This window comes from Alosa sapidissima, chromosome 24 (genome assembly GCF_018492685.1).
Source record: "Alosa sapidissima isolate fAloSap1 chromosome 24, fAloSap1.pri, whole genome shotgun sequence".
In the NCBI taxonomy this organism is placed as follows: Eukaryota; Metazoa; Chordata; class Actinopteri; order Clupeiformes; family Clupeidae; genus Alosa; species Alosa sapidissima.
Window position 1 is genome coordinate 3,211,315 of NC_055980.1, and position 13,091 is coordinate 3,224,405.

Sequence of the window (13,091 nt, forward strand, 5' to 3'; positions counted from 1 at the left end):
GGAAGGATTGATGTTTTTGGGGTCGAGTCCGACAATGTTTAAGTCACGAGGTTTGTCAAGTATGAAGCGAAATGAAAGAGACGGGGTCTCTCGGGGACCCACACAGGAGTCTCATTAGCACTTGGTTGAATGAGGAGAGCCTCATCAGTCAGAGTTAACATGCTGGCTGCTAGGATAGCAAAGGCTGTAGCCACACAATCTCCACCAGATGTCAGTAGATATGCGTTCCATAAATCAGTGTTTCCCAAAGTTTTTTTTCTGGGGACCCACTTTTTAAAAACGACAGACCATCGCGACCCATTTCACTTCAAATCTACCCCGCAACCACCAATATTGTTTTAGGCCACAGGTTCTCCAACCTTTCTATGCCTTCCCCAACCATACATTCCTATGGTTAGCAGTGTTTCCCACAGAATTGGATTCAATTTGTGGGGTAGCTGATTTTGACAGGGGGGGGGGGGGGGGGGTATTAAGGTCGTCTTGGTCACTTTAAGACGTTTGAGGGAACCCTTGCAATTGTAACACAGTTGAAAGACTGCTGATGTGTGGATGCAATTCATAACGTTTTCTACATAGTTAAAATAAAGGTTCGTACTTCTCCTTGGGACAAGCACTTTTGAATTTTGGAAAACACTTTTCCATTTACATCGGGATTTTGCAAACATTCAGTGTCAGAGTCAATAAAATGAGCCCTTCAACGAAATTGACAAGCAGCTGATAGTAGGCTAAGCATGCTAAATTTGACATCCAAACAGTATTCTAACGTTAGCTTTGAGATACTGCTTGATTTCATAAAACTTAGTTTAGTTTCTTCAATGTAGCCTACTATGTTGAGATAAGACCTTAGCAGAGTTTACTTCAATGCAGCAGTTTTAAACAAATTTGCGCAGCATGGTCACGATGCTAAGCGGATTTAATAGCAATGTAGCCAGACGTCTTCTATGCAATGCTTCTATGTGGCAACAACAATCCTTCAACAATTGTGAATATTTTGTTAAATGCACATGCAGAGGAGTGGCAGCGGGCTACGAGAGAGAGCGGGGCGGGGCAAGGAAAGGCTTCGTGCGTAAAAAGTGCAGCTCAATGGCAATGCAAGGATTTGACCTTATATTTAATTTAAATTAAATTAAATTAAACACAGAATATTCATCTGTGGCGGCCGATTTTTTATTTTGTGGCGCCCCGCCACAGATTAGTCAATGTATGGGAAACACTGCTATAGGCCTGCTTTGAACACGGAGAGTTTGGGGAAATTCTGAGAAGCCCCTGGCTGCAGCTTGCAGATCGGGGCTGGGCTCAATGTGGGGCGGAGCGCAACGTTAAGCTCAGCCCACCTTCAGCACGTCTTCTCACGCTGACCATGTCCGTAGGGCCTACCTGGTTTCCTACAAGTTATATTTCTCAACATAATCTCTAAGAAGAATGCTTAAATCTATAAAAGCATTTTCTCAACTTCAAGAGAAAAAAACACGGAGGTTAGACGCTTGTTAGGCTAACAGTAGGGCCTACTGGGTAGGGTCTATAATGCGTAGGGGAGATGGTAGCCTACAATTTAACAGCTGTACAAATGTAACAATGTTTTATTCTCAAGATATGGTGTAGTTACGGAAAGATCATAGCATGTAATTCTTACAGCCATCCAAACATGAATGGTCTACTTAATACGACCAGAGATAAAAAGGTGCAAAATTCAAGCATCACGATTTTTTTTTTTTTAAACCGCAACTGTTTGTTTAAGTTTGCTTTGTGAAATTTGAGCGTGTGGACTTCAATCACATGTCATTCATATCTTCAGTCCCTCTGTTTCAAGTTAACATGAGTGCCATTTATATAGTCATAGCAAATGCAATTAAATGAAAATAAAAATGACCTGTGTGGGTCAATTGTAACCCGTCTCTATGGCAAAATGAACTGATTTTTTCGCGCAACACTTCTGATTGCAAGTTATGGATTTTGATTTTTGTGCCGCGATCACACCCAATTAAAGTTAACAGATCAACTTGAAATATCACTGTTGAACCAAATGTTTCAGACATGTAAGAAATAAGCAGTTTATAAACTATATTTACTGGTTTTATCAAGTGGACCAAAATAAAGGCTATCATAACACTGTGACATATGGTTTGCAATGGCTAATGCAATAAATTAGCTTTAACAGTCATACATTTGGACTTTTTTGTTGATTTTATATGAAAACAAAAGCTCTTTGTTTAAGCCAGCAGGATTCACGATTTTAGAACTTACATTCATGACCCTATACTGTTACAACTGTACCGCACTTTTTTATGGCTGCGTCAAGGTTGTAACAAATGTACATGCTGTTAATTAAAAACATGCACATAAACAATAGGCTAGGCTATATAGAGGCCAATATTATGTTATTATATTATATTATTGTTGCATGTTCCCTTTGGGACTCGCACAGGCTACTAAACTATTAAAGAAAATACCGATAGGCTAGAGATAAAATGCATTGATAATGTTATTGCCATAGGCCTATGTTTATGCAGACTGGATGTAATGATCTTTATAGCGTAGCCTACTTAGATTACCCAAGAAACGCCTATGGTGTACAGATTCTAGAAGACTAGGGGGTTAAGGGACATGATTAACGTGGGCAGTAGTTCAAGGAGGATACGCTTTTATAATGAAGCATTGTTCCTTGAGGAAATTTGAACTCAGAGTCCGAATAAATAGACGGAGACAGAGAGGACGGGGAATGACGAGCCCAATGACGAGCTGATTTTGGGCTGAGCTCAACGTTGCGCTCCGCCTCACATTGAGCCCAGCCCCGATCTGCAAGCTGCAGCCAGGGGTAGGCCTACTTGGAAATTCTCGCATGTTGCGCAGTCGTTATTCGTCAGCATAGTAAGCTGTTCCTGTATTTCTAAAAAAAAATGTTGTAGGCTAGGCTACGTTGCGCTGTAGACAAATGGGTCCATAACACTGTGGACGTCAATTTCGATGTAAACAACAAATAACTCAAGTCGTTATATTGTATTGTTGTATTATATTATATTGTATAGTCGTTATATCAGAACAAGAGGCTTTTGCGCAATAGCCGGAAGAATGCACCTTTACTTTGGAGTTAGCGGGGTAGAAAACGAGAGGAATAGTGTTTAAAATGTCCATTTAAATTGTAGCCTAATATAATGCACTGTTGTGCATTTTAAATCAGAAATAAGAATGTGAGGAGGTTGCTATTAACTTTAAAGATTGCATCTACAATCGAAACTATCTACATGCAAATTGAATGGCCTTATGTCCGGTCTATGAATGTCTGCTTTAGTTGACAGTACGGTCACTAGATTTTAATCTGTAAAGTTGAGGAGCTGGTATCTGTTAATGTTCGTGCAAATAGGCGGATTCATGTCCCTTGTAGTTTGCAACTGCAAGGTACATGGCAGGCGCCCCACAGAACGGTTTCATTTTGAGAGGTAGATATCCATGCTCTGGCACCCCCCTCTGCGATGCGTTTGTTCCCCAGTTTCATGCGCCAGTTGCATGAGCTTTTATGACAAAACCGTGACTGTGACTTGTAGTTAACAAACTACATCCTAATAGAAAACTGTTAGCTTTCCTGGTATCAGATGACAAATGGTATCAGTTAGGCCTAACACAACATAAATTGTGCTGGCGACCCAAATAAAATCTCCTGCGACCCACCCGTGGGTCGCGACCCAGACTTTGGGAAACACTGCCATAGATCACTCAGGCGCCAGGCTCGATGATGTATAACTTTGTGATGATTCAGTGTCCATACGTACTATTCACCAGCTCTTCTACATCTCTGATGGCCCGTCGCAGGTTTACCTTGGAGCCTCTCCTGCCCAAGAAAGTGCACTGCAAATCCCAGGACAAGCTGGACCGCGACGAGCCCGAGAGAGAGCGCAAGGACAAGGAGAAGAAGAAGGAGAAGAGGAACAGCAAGCACCAGGAGATCTTCGACAAGGAGCTCAAGGCCACCGAGATCCCCATGCAGCCTTCTGAGACCGTCATACTCTCAGAGATGGTGAGAGGCACACACACACACACACACTCACTCTCTCTCTCTCTCTCTCTCTCTTTTACATACAGTATGTCAAACTTTCGCCTCACACATTCATCAAAATGCAAATGCAGAAACAGTCACAAGTGTATTCTTCTCATGCATATTCATGTATATAATGACTTATTCCTGGCATACTCTCACATACAGTATGTTAATTGAACGGATAGATCTAGCCACCTTTCCTTTCTCTGGATAGTTGTCCTCGAATAATAAGACATGCTGTGCAGGTTAAGCCAGAGCCCTAGTGGGCACAGCTCTGGTCAAAGGCAGGCGGGCCCTTTGGAGAGAGTAGTGGACGCCTCTTATGTGACGGCTGTAAGCAACCGTTCCTGGACGGACGTGTTCTGGTCTGGCTTTGCCTGCCTCTGTGTCATGATTGATGAAGGTGCTGCCCAGTCCTTTCCGAGCGCTCCTTGTGAAGTGGCACTGCTGGACAGTGTGGATTTTATGCCATCCAGTATTTCAGCACTACTGTGTCAGCTCCCGTCTCCATTCCCCAGCAAAATTGACCATGTCTGAAAATCAATTGTGCTTTCATTGAGAGCGCGGGGGAATGGAGCGGGCCTATCTTTGGCTTTTTGTTGGCTTTTATGTATTTTCAAAAGCGGCCTAATATTTGTGGAGAGATCATCGCCCACGTGTTTGCGGAGGATGAACTAGCCTCTTGAGGATCGGAAAGCAATTTCCCCCTGTAGTGGCCCTCCAGTGCTGTGTTGTGATGTGGCTCATGGGGAATGTATTAGTTCTCAAAAATAGCCCATTTGGATGATGACTCTTGGCACAACTGCTGGGTCATGTTCCTTGAGTGACTGCTGATCACCGTTGTTCCTTCACTTATTTCTACTAATGAACCCATTTCAAAAAGCTCTTTTTCACTCAAAATAACAGAGTTAGGTTTTAATAGGTTTTTAACACCATGAAATGCTATCTTGTACTGATATGTACTTCACACATTCAAATGTCTGAATCACAAATTTTGAGCTAGAATTATAATTGCAATTTTGAGACATGGAATTATGATTGCAATAATAATTGAAATATTTCCTCACAAGAATGAGAAAATAAATCTAGAACAACTTGCAACAGCACCAACATTTCCTTGACGACGCCTTTGGTGCACAGTTTGTAGCCAGATATGAACTACTGAGGGTAGCTGGTTAGTTAGCCAGTATAGTTGACCACCTAGTAGCCATCAGTTTATGGAACTGTGTGGGGGGTAGGGGGGCTGCAAACTAAAATGCCACAACTATAATTTTGAACTACCTGAAATGCCATCTCCTCCTAAAGATGATTTTTAAAGTGTGCCCCCACTTAGAATTTTCTGTCTAAGTCACATTATCCAAGTTTGGCATTTTGATTCTAATGCTTCCAATCAGCAACACACTCACATATACACATTCCCCCCACTCCCTGCTTCTGTCCCTGTGCTAATGTGTTCACATGCACACTAACCCTCTTGCTCTCTCTCTCTCTCTCTCTCTCTCCTCTCTCTCTCTCTCTCTCTCTCTCTCTCTCTCTCTCTCTCTCTCTCTCTCTCTCTCTCTCTCTCTCTCTCTCTCTCTCTCTCTCTCTCTCTCTCTGTTCTCCTCTCAGATCAGTCCACTAAGGCCCCAGAGGCCAAGAGCCAGGTGATCAACCTGTTGGGCCCCGACCGTCGCCTCTCTGTGTCCCCTGGCCCCCCGACCCCCTCAGCCACGGCAGCGGCAGCAGGGGTCCCTCCTCCTATCACCCCCAGGGCCAAGCTGTCCTTCAGCCTCCTCTCGGGCTCCAGTGAGTACCCTCATCAGCGCCGCATCGACGGAGACATTGATTAGGTCAGCCGTGACCCCACCGTAGCGCCCTGCGTCTAGCCCAGAATTGGCTAACATTTTCTCAGACACCCGCCGCATGACAAGTTAATGACCTGTCTTTGAAAAGGAGAATCGCAGATGGTATTGCTTCCACCTCGGAGTGGTAATTTCAGCCCATTTGTGAACAGCAGCAGTGCTCTAATGAAAATGGCTGTCAGTGTTGTTCCTGGACAAGGTGCACAATGACAGATTCTACGCAGCGACTCTCTGACCTGAATCTGTCCAGCCGAGCTTGTCATATATTGAATTAAACATTAAATATTACACATTGCCCAGACCTGTTCTCTGTCTCCTGTAAGCATCTCTGGTTAACATACTCAGCTTCAGACCCCTAACCAAGCTTGAACATCAGCTCTATTTGATGCGTGTTGGGTGGAAGAAATTCACTCCTTGTAGTTAATTTTTGCAGCGTTCAGTCAGTGAAACAAGAGCTCCTCGTCCTGCACCTTCTCTCTCTCTATTTTGTTGATTTATCCCTCCATCTTTGCATCATTCCATGACAGGCAGCCTCTTATTTCATCAACCCACGACCTCCCTATCGCAGACCCCCCCCCCCCCCCCCCCCCCACCCTCCAACCCTTGAAGGTTGTAGGCGTTACACAGCGGTGTCATCAGCTCCTGCGTCTCCTGAGTTAGCCTGCGGTCCAAACAGGCTGCAGAGAGGATCAGACAACACCCAGACTGTTCCCACGGTGACGTGCACTCTGAGCGTTTGAAGTTGAGGGGGCGGGGTGTTGTGGTTGGGGTCTGCTAGCTTGATGGAGGAGACATTACATCAGGACTGACAAACAGGATTTGAGGTGATTGCAATTTCTAACCCTCTGTCTTTGTGCCGTTGATTGACAGATCTGGAGCTGAACGGGACAGGCTGCGCAGAGAAAGGGGAAGTCCCCGCCCCCGCTGCCGATGAAGGGCAGCATGGCCGACTACGGGAACCTGATGGACAACCCAGAGCTGGCCAGCCCCACCACACCTCCCCCTCCTCCACCACATCTGAGGGTATGGACCCCAGTCTCACACAGTCACATTTCCCCCATCAGCCATTGCATGAAAGAGTTTAGATGTGTGTTTATATGTGTGTTTGTGTGAGTACTTGTGTGATTTTATGTGTATACTTGTAAATGGGTGTGGTTTGTATGCATGCAGATGAGTTTGTGTGAGATTGTGTGTGTGCTGGGGTGTGTGGGATTGTGTGTGCATTATGCAAGTGTGTGTTCATGAGACTTTGTATGGCACACTGCTCTCAGCGTGCTTGTGGGTCCAACATGGCTCCCCAGGCCGTTATTGATGTGCGCTTTACAGCATGCGCTCAGCGACACGGGCTGATGGATGACACGATTACTCCACCTCCCCATCCATCCCCAGCCCCCCGTCCCCTCGCCCCCCTCTCCCCCCCCCGTCCCCTCGCCCCCCCTCGCCTGGTGCTGTCCTCATAGGGGCTCTCTCCTCCATCTCTCCATCACTCCTGCTCTCCTCTCCGCTCCGCTCCTCTACTCACCTGTCCACTTTGCCACCTTCATTCCCCATCCCCCATTCTCTCTTTCTCTCTCTCTCTCTCTCTCTCTCTCTCTTTCTCTCTCTCTCTCCCTCTCTCTCTATCTCTCTCTTTTTCTTTCTCTCTCTCTCTCTCTCTCTCTCTCTCTCTCTCTCTCTCTCTCTCTCTCCAGTCCCTCCTCTGTGATCGGCCCTTCACTAATCTTGTTTATCCACTAGTGCGTGTCACAGACAGCTAGTAAAATGGAGTCCTGTGCAGATAACTGGCACAGCGAGGTGACAGTGATTTACTGGGAGCAGATGCTCTCACAATAGAGTGACAGCAGCACCCTCTCACCAGGACTGTGCGTACACACACACACACACACACACACACACACACACACACACACACACACACACACACACAGAGCCTAGATGGTGTGTATTAGTGTTTCATGCGCACCGCCTGAGCCATTGATCATGTGTTAATCAGTGACATTGAGCCTGGTGTGTCATCAGAAGTTTGAGAGAGAAAGAGCGCAGTCTCTCCTCCCCTGAGGCGGGCGGAAGCAGCAGGGGGGGGATGAGAGCAAGTTGAAGGTGAACACCTCCGCACTCACACTCCACGTTATCAAACTTAGACGCCGCACCACAGCAAAGTTCTCTGATAAGAAGAGAATGGCAGTGACGGAGACAGACTCCAACACGCCGCGCGCTACCTTCCGGAAAGCTCTCCACTCCTACCTGTCCTTGATAGTCATCATTAAAGCGCCGAGGTATCAGCTTACAAACCTGAGCCATGGAGGGGGATTACAGAGAATCTATGAGTGCAGAGTCTGGAAGCATGCGGTAAACGAGATGGAGCGGCTGTGTTTGAGAATCCCAGTGGAACCCATCTGTTTGTAGTGTGTGCATTAAAGGGGTTAGCATCTGGGTTGGGTACATTATTTGTCAGTTATTGATTTTTTTTTATTTCCTTCTTCTTCCTCTTGTTCTTCTTCTTCCTCTTCCTCTTCCTCTTCTTCTCTCACTTTGTGTTCTCAGCATCTGCCACCCCCCCTGCCGAGCAAGACTCCCCCTCCCCCGCCACCGAAGACGACAAGGAAGCAGGCCTCCATCGATTCTGGAATCGTACAATAAGAGGCGACATTAACCTGCCACGAGGAACAAAGAGATTAGAACTGATCTGAACTGAACAAACATTGAAACCCCCCCTCCCCCCCCTCCCCCAAAGACTGAATTGAAATTGTGTATTAGTGTTTTAAATGTAGAACCCCCCCCCCCCCCCCCCCCCCTCCCCCAGTTTTGGCAAAGCTGAATACCTCGTGAAGGTCTGCATCTGCGATCGCTGCTCTCTGCTAGGAGTCTGTGCACTTCACTAGGGAAGCTGTGCAAATGATTAATCAAGCCCTGGAGTGAGCTGTCAGCAGTGGACAGACTTCCTCCTGTACTTCTCCAGGTAACCTCCACAACAGTGTTTTATGAAATGCTTTCTCTCTTTTTCTGATGAGTACATTCTGACCAAGCAACCAATGGCCAACACGGACCACTTTCAGGAAACTGAGGTTTGATTGCTTTATTCTGCAGCGTTTTTATAAGGGTAGTTTTCTCCATATAGCCACACTGTTCTCAGTGTATCACACTGTACAGAGTTTTTTTGTATATATAAATATATATATATGATTTTATTTTTTATTGTTCTTTTCTTTCTTTGAAAAGTGAATTCATGATGACTTTTATTAACATGACATTAACTGGCATTTTACTCCAAAAAAGGGCTTGTAGGTTTTCCAATGACAGGGACTGTAAAGGACCGTATGTAAATGACCTTGTGATGGATTCTTATTTTTTTTTTTTTTTTTTTTTTGAGAGAGTGTAAACAACTAACTCTCCACCATACTATCATTGTATAGAATTTTGTCATACATTGCTGTAACCATAGATTCCAGTAACATCAAAAATGTTCCAAAATTCACTACTGACTTTGAAATAAACTCTCTAAATGTATGTATTTTTAAATTGGTGGTGTGATTCCATGTCTCTGTGACTTGTCAGAGTCGAGTAAATCAATGCAGATGTAGCTCTTACATCTCGGGTACTCAGACATACTGTGCCTTATCTGGCTTCCAGGTCTGCGGATGTGGCTCAGGCTTGGAGGGAGAGGAAACATGGGTGTCTGCAGGGCTCCTCTGATGGCGATCCCCCATCGTATAGGAATTAGTCAGGCCCTTCATTAAGTCAAGTCAAGTCAGATTTATTTGTATAGCGCATTTAACATGCACAGAGTGCAACCCAAAGCGCTCCACATATATCCCCCCTCACAATTAGCGCCTGAACTTCTCTCAACTAATAAATGCAATGAGTTTTCATCTTTTTTTAAAGGTAAAATTGACAAAATCAGACTCAACATATCTGCTCAATTACAAATTCAACAACCTGAACTTCCAGCAACAAACAGAGGGAAACTAAACTTGATGTCAGAGTTCAGCTTGATAGACTACGAAACACTTGAAAAAACGGTACAGAATCTCAGCCCTTCCACATGTGTCTTAGACACTCTGCCTACCAATTTCTTCAAAACTGTTTTTCACCTCATAGCGGCGGATGTCCTTCAAATTGTAAATGTATCATTGCCGTCTGGCACTTTTCCTAAGTCACTGAAAACAGCTGTTGTAAAGCCACTTCTCAAGAAGAATAACCTGGATGCCTCCATGCTAAACAATTACAGGCCCATATCCAATCTACCTTTTATTGGCAAAATTATTGAAAAAGTAGTCTTTAATCAATTAACCACCTTCCTAACATCAAATGGGTATTTTGATTACTTTCAGTCTGGTTTTCGGGCAAATCACAGCACTGAAACAGCTCTCATTAAAGTTTCCAATGACATACGCCTCAACACAGATTCAGGTAAAACATCAGTCCTAGTGCTACTGGACCTTAGTGCAGCATTTGACACTGTTGATCACAATATTTTACTACACAGACTAGAACACTGGGTTGGATTTACAGGCATAGTTATCAGCTGGCTAAAATCATATCTACAAGAAAGGAGCTTCTTTGTTGCCATCGGAAACTGTACCTCAACACCAACGTCCTTGACCTGTGGTGTTCCCCAGGGGTCGATCTTGGGGCCACTATTATTCAACCTCTGCTCCCACTTGGACAAATCATTCAAAATAATTTGATTTCATATCATAGCTATGCAGATGACACACAAATTTACTTAGCTCTATCACCAAACAACTATGGTCCTCTTGAATCTATGTGTCAGTGTATAGAACAAATCAACACCTGGATGTCTCAAAATTTTCTTCAGCTGAACAAAGAAAAAACTGAAGTAATTATATTTGGTAAAAATGAGGAAAGACTTAGGGTTGCCACTCTCCTTGACACAAAAGGGTTGAAGGCAAAGGATACTGTTAAAAACCTTGGTGTATTAATTGACAGTGATCTAAATTACAACAGCCACATGAAAGCGATAACTAAATCAGCTTTTTACCACCTCAAAAATATTGTCAAACTCAGAGGGCTGATGTCAAAACATGACTTAGAAAAACTCATTCATGCATTTATCTCCAGCAGGGTTGATTACTGCAATGGACTGTTCACAGGCCTTCCTAAAAAGACTATTAAACAGCTTCAGGTGATACAAAATGCAGCAGCTAGGACTCTAACAAAAACTAAAAGAACTGACCACATTACTCCAATTCTTAAGTCCTTGCACTGGCTTCCAGTAAGTCACAGAATTGACTTTAAAGCACTATTGCTTGTTTATAAATCAGTAAATGGAGCAGGACCTAAATACTTGTCAGACATGCTTCAGCAGTACACACCTTCTCGTCCTCTCAGGTCCCAGGTGAAAAACCTGCTAGTAAAACCTACAGTTAGAACTAAACATGGTGAAGCAGCTTTTAGCTGCTATGCGGCTCAGCTGTGGAACCAACTTTCGGATGACATTAAAAAGGCCCCAACTGTAGCCAGTTTTAAATCTAGACTTAAGACCAAACTGTTCTCAGACGCTTTCTGCTAACTGTGCCGAGTTACAAATTCTGAATCTGCCTCGATAATTATTCTACTTTGTCTTTTATTACTTTTTTTACTACTTTTGCCTTTGTTTTTGCTTACTAATTATTCTTTATTTTTAAATGATTTTACCTTGTGTTTTATGTTTTCTTTTTATTATGATCTTTACCTTTTAACTATTCTTTGACTATATTGCCCTTCTATGCTTTTATTTGTTATTATCGTTTGGTTTTGTTTATGTAAAGCACATTGAATGACCTCTGTGTATGAAATGTGCTATATAAATAAACTTGACTTGACTTGACTTGACTTGACATATAAGACATTGTCATTGACACAGACTAACAAAGACAATAGATGCCGGACGGAGCGGCATAGTCGCCAGCGTACCCGTGACACCAAGACATGCAACAAACAAATTAATAAATAAAATAAATAAAAATTAAAAATAAAATTAGTCCAATTTCCAACCGGCTGAAAATGTCCAAGGGCAAAGATGACCCGTGTCTTCACGATGCAACACCAACAAAGTTCTTTATAACTGACCAATCCGGAGAATTCACTGGCAGTCTGGAGAGCACTGGAAGGACTAAGTGGCTGGGCCAGGGATGGGGCTCATTTGAATCAGTTGGCCTCTGATAGCAAGGCTTCAACAAGCCGATCAGCTGAAAATAGAAGAAAAAACAAGCAAGTTTAGATACTTCTGCTGTTATGTTGTTTATCGAACATTCGGTCTACCATTCTGGTGTGTCCATACTACAACAGTGGACTTAACGTTAACACTCTCGCCACAAAATGCAGTCAGCATTTCGACACCACTGTGTGTGTGTGTGTGTGTGTGTGTGTGTGTGTGTTTGCAGGTGTATGTGTGTGAGAGAGTGTATTTGTGAGAGAGTGTGTCTGTATTTGTCATTCTCACAGGGTTGTCTCTTAGCAGGCAGAGGATAGCTGGACCTCATTAAATTCCTTGGCAGAGCAAGAGGAGTCAGGGGACAGTGGACTCCACAAAAGCACAGATATTAATGGGAGAGAAATGAGCAATTACCGCGTGGCCCCCAGTGGGATGGAAGAGTCCGGAAAAAAACGGCGGCACTGAGCACAGCACAAAGACCTGGATGGGATCGCTCATTCCCATAGTGTGAGGGAATTATAGCACAAATTTAGCTCTGAGAAGGCCTTTTTGAAATGCTAAAAGAAAGGAGGAAATGGATATGTTACGGCTCTGTTCTCCGTTACGAGCATGTCTCAGCCCTGCCAGATCTGGAGCATTTCCTCCCTCTCTGATAGGAAGGTGTAGGATACTAACACAATCAATGTAGCCTGCAGCTAGTGAATCTGTGAAATATAAAACTGAGTCAATCAATGCAATACTCAGTCAGCAATGTTCCCTTCAGAAATGGATAGATAGATAGATAGATAGATAGATAGATAGAAAGGGAAAAATTCATCTTTCATTTGCCACAAAGTGTTGATTATCTGCATATCATGTAAATATGAACCATATGAAAGCAATAAACATACCCATAGCTTATTATGTTAAATCCCTATAATGGTTGTACTCACACTTGAGTGTTTGTCCATTAAGCATGAAATTCTGAGAATATCTGCAAAATGTAATTTAACATTTAGTAACACAAGAGCTAGAGGTGACGGTAACTCTAAGTCTGTTTACTTTGATGTGATGTCTG

The 13,091-nt window shown here is 43.7% G+C and overlaps 1 protein-coding gene across 1 annotated transcript in view; it reads left to right on the forward strand.

The window, feature by feature from the left end:
• dock1 (dedicator of cytokinesis 1) overlaps window positions 1–9,384 on the forward strand; it is a 216,565-nt gene extending 207,181 nt beyond the window's left edge. Inside the window, 6 exon segments of the mRNA XM_042082672.1 lie at window positions 3,808–4,012; window positions 5,645–5,669; window positions 5,672–5,821; window positions 6,748–6,788; window positions 6,790–6,900; window positions 8,422–9,384. Coding sequence (XP_041938606.1) covers window positions 3,808–4,012; window positions 5,645–5,669; window positions 5,672–5,821; window positions 6,748–6,788; window positions 6,790–6,900; window positions 8,422–8,517 — 628 coding nt within the window. The 3' untranslated portion in view covers window positions 8,518–9,384.
• Window positions 9,385–13,091: the final 3,707 nt, after the last annotated feature.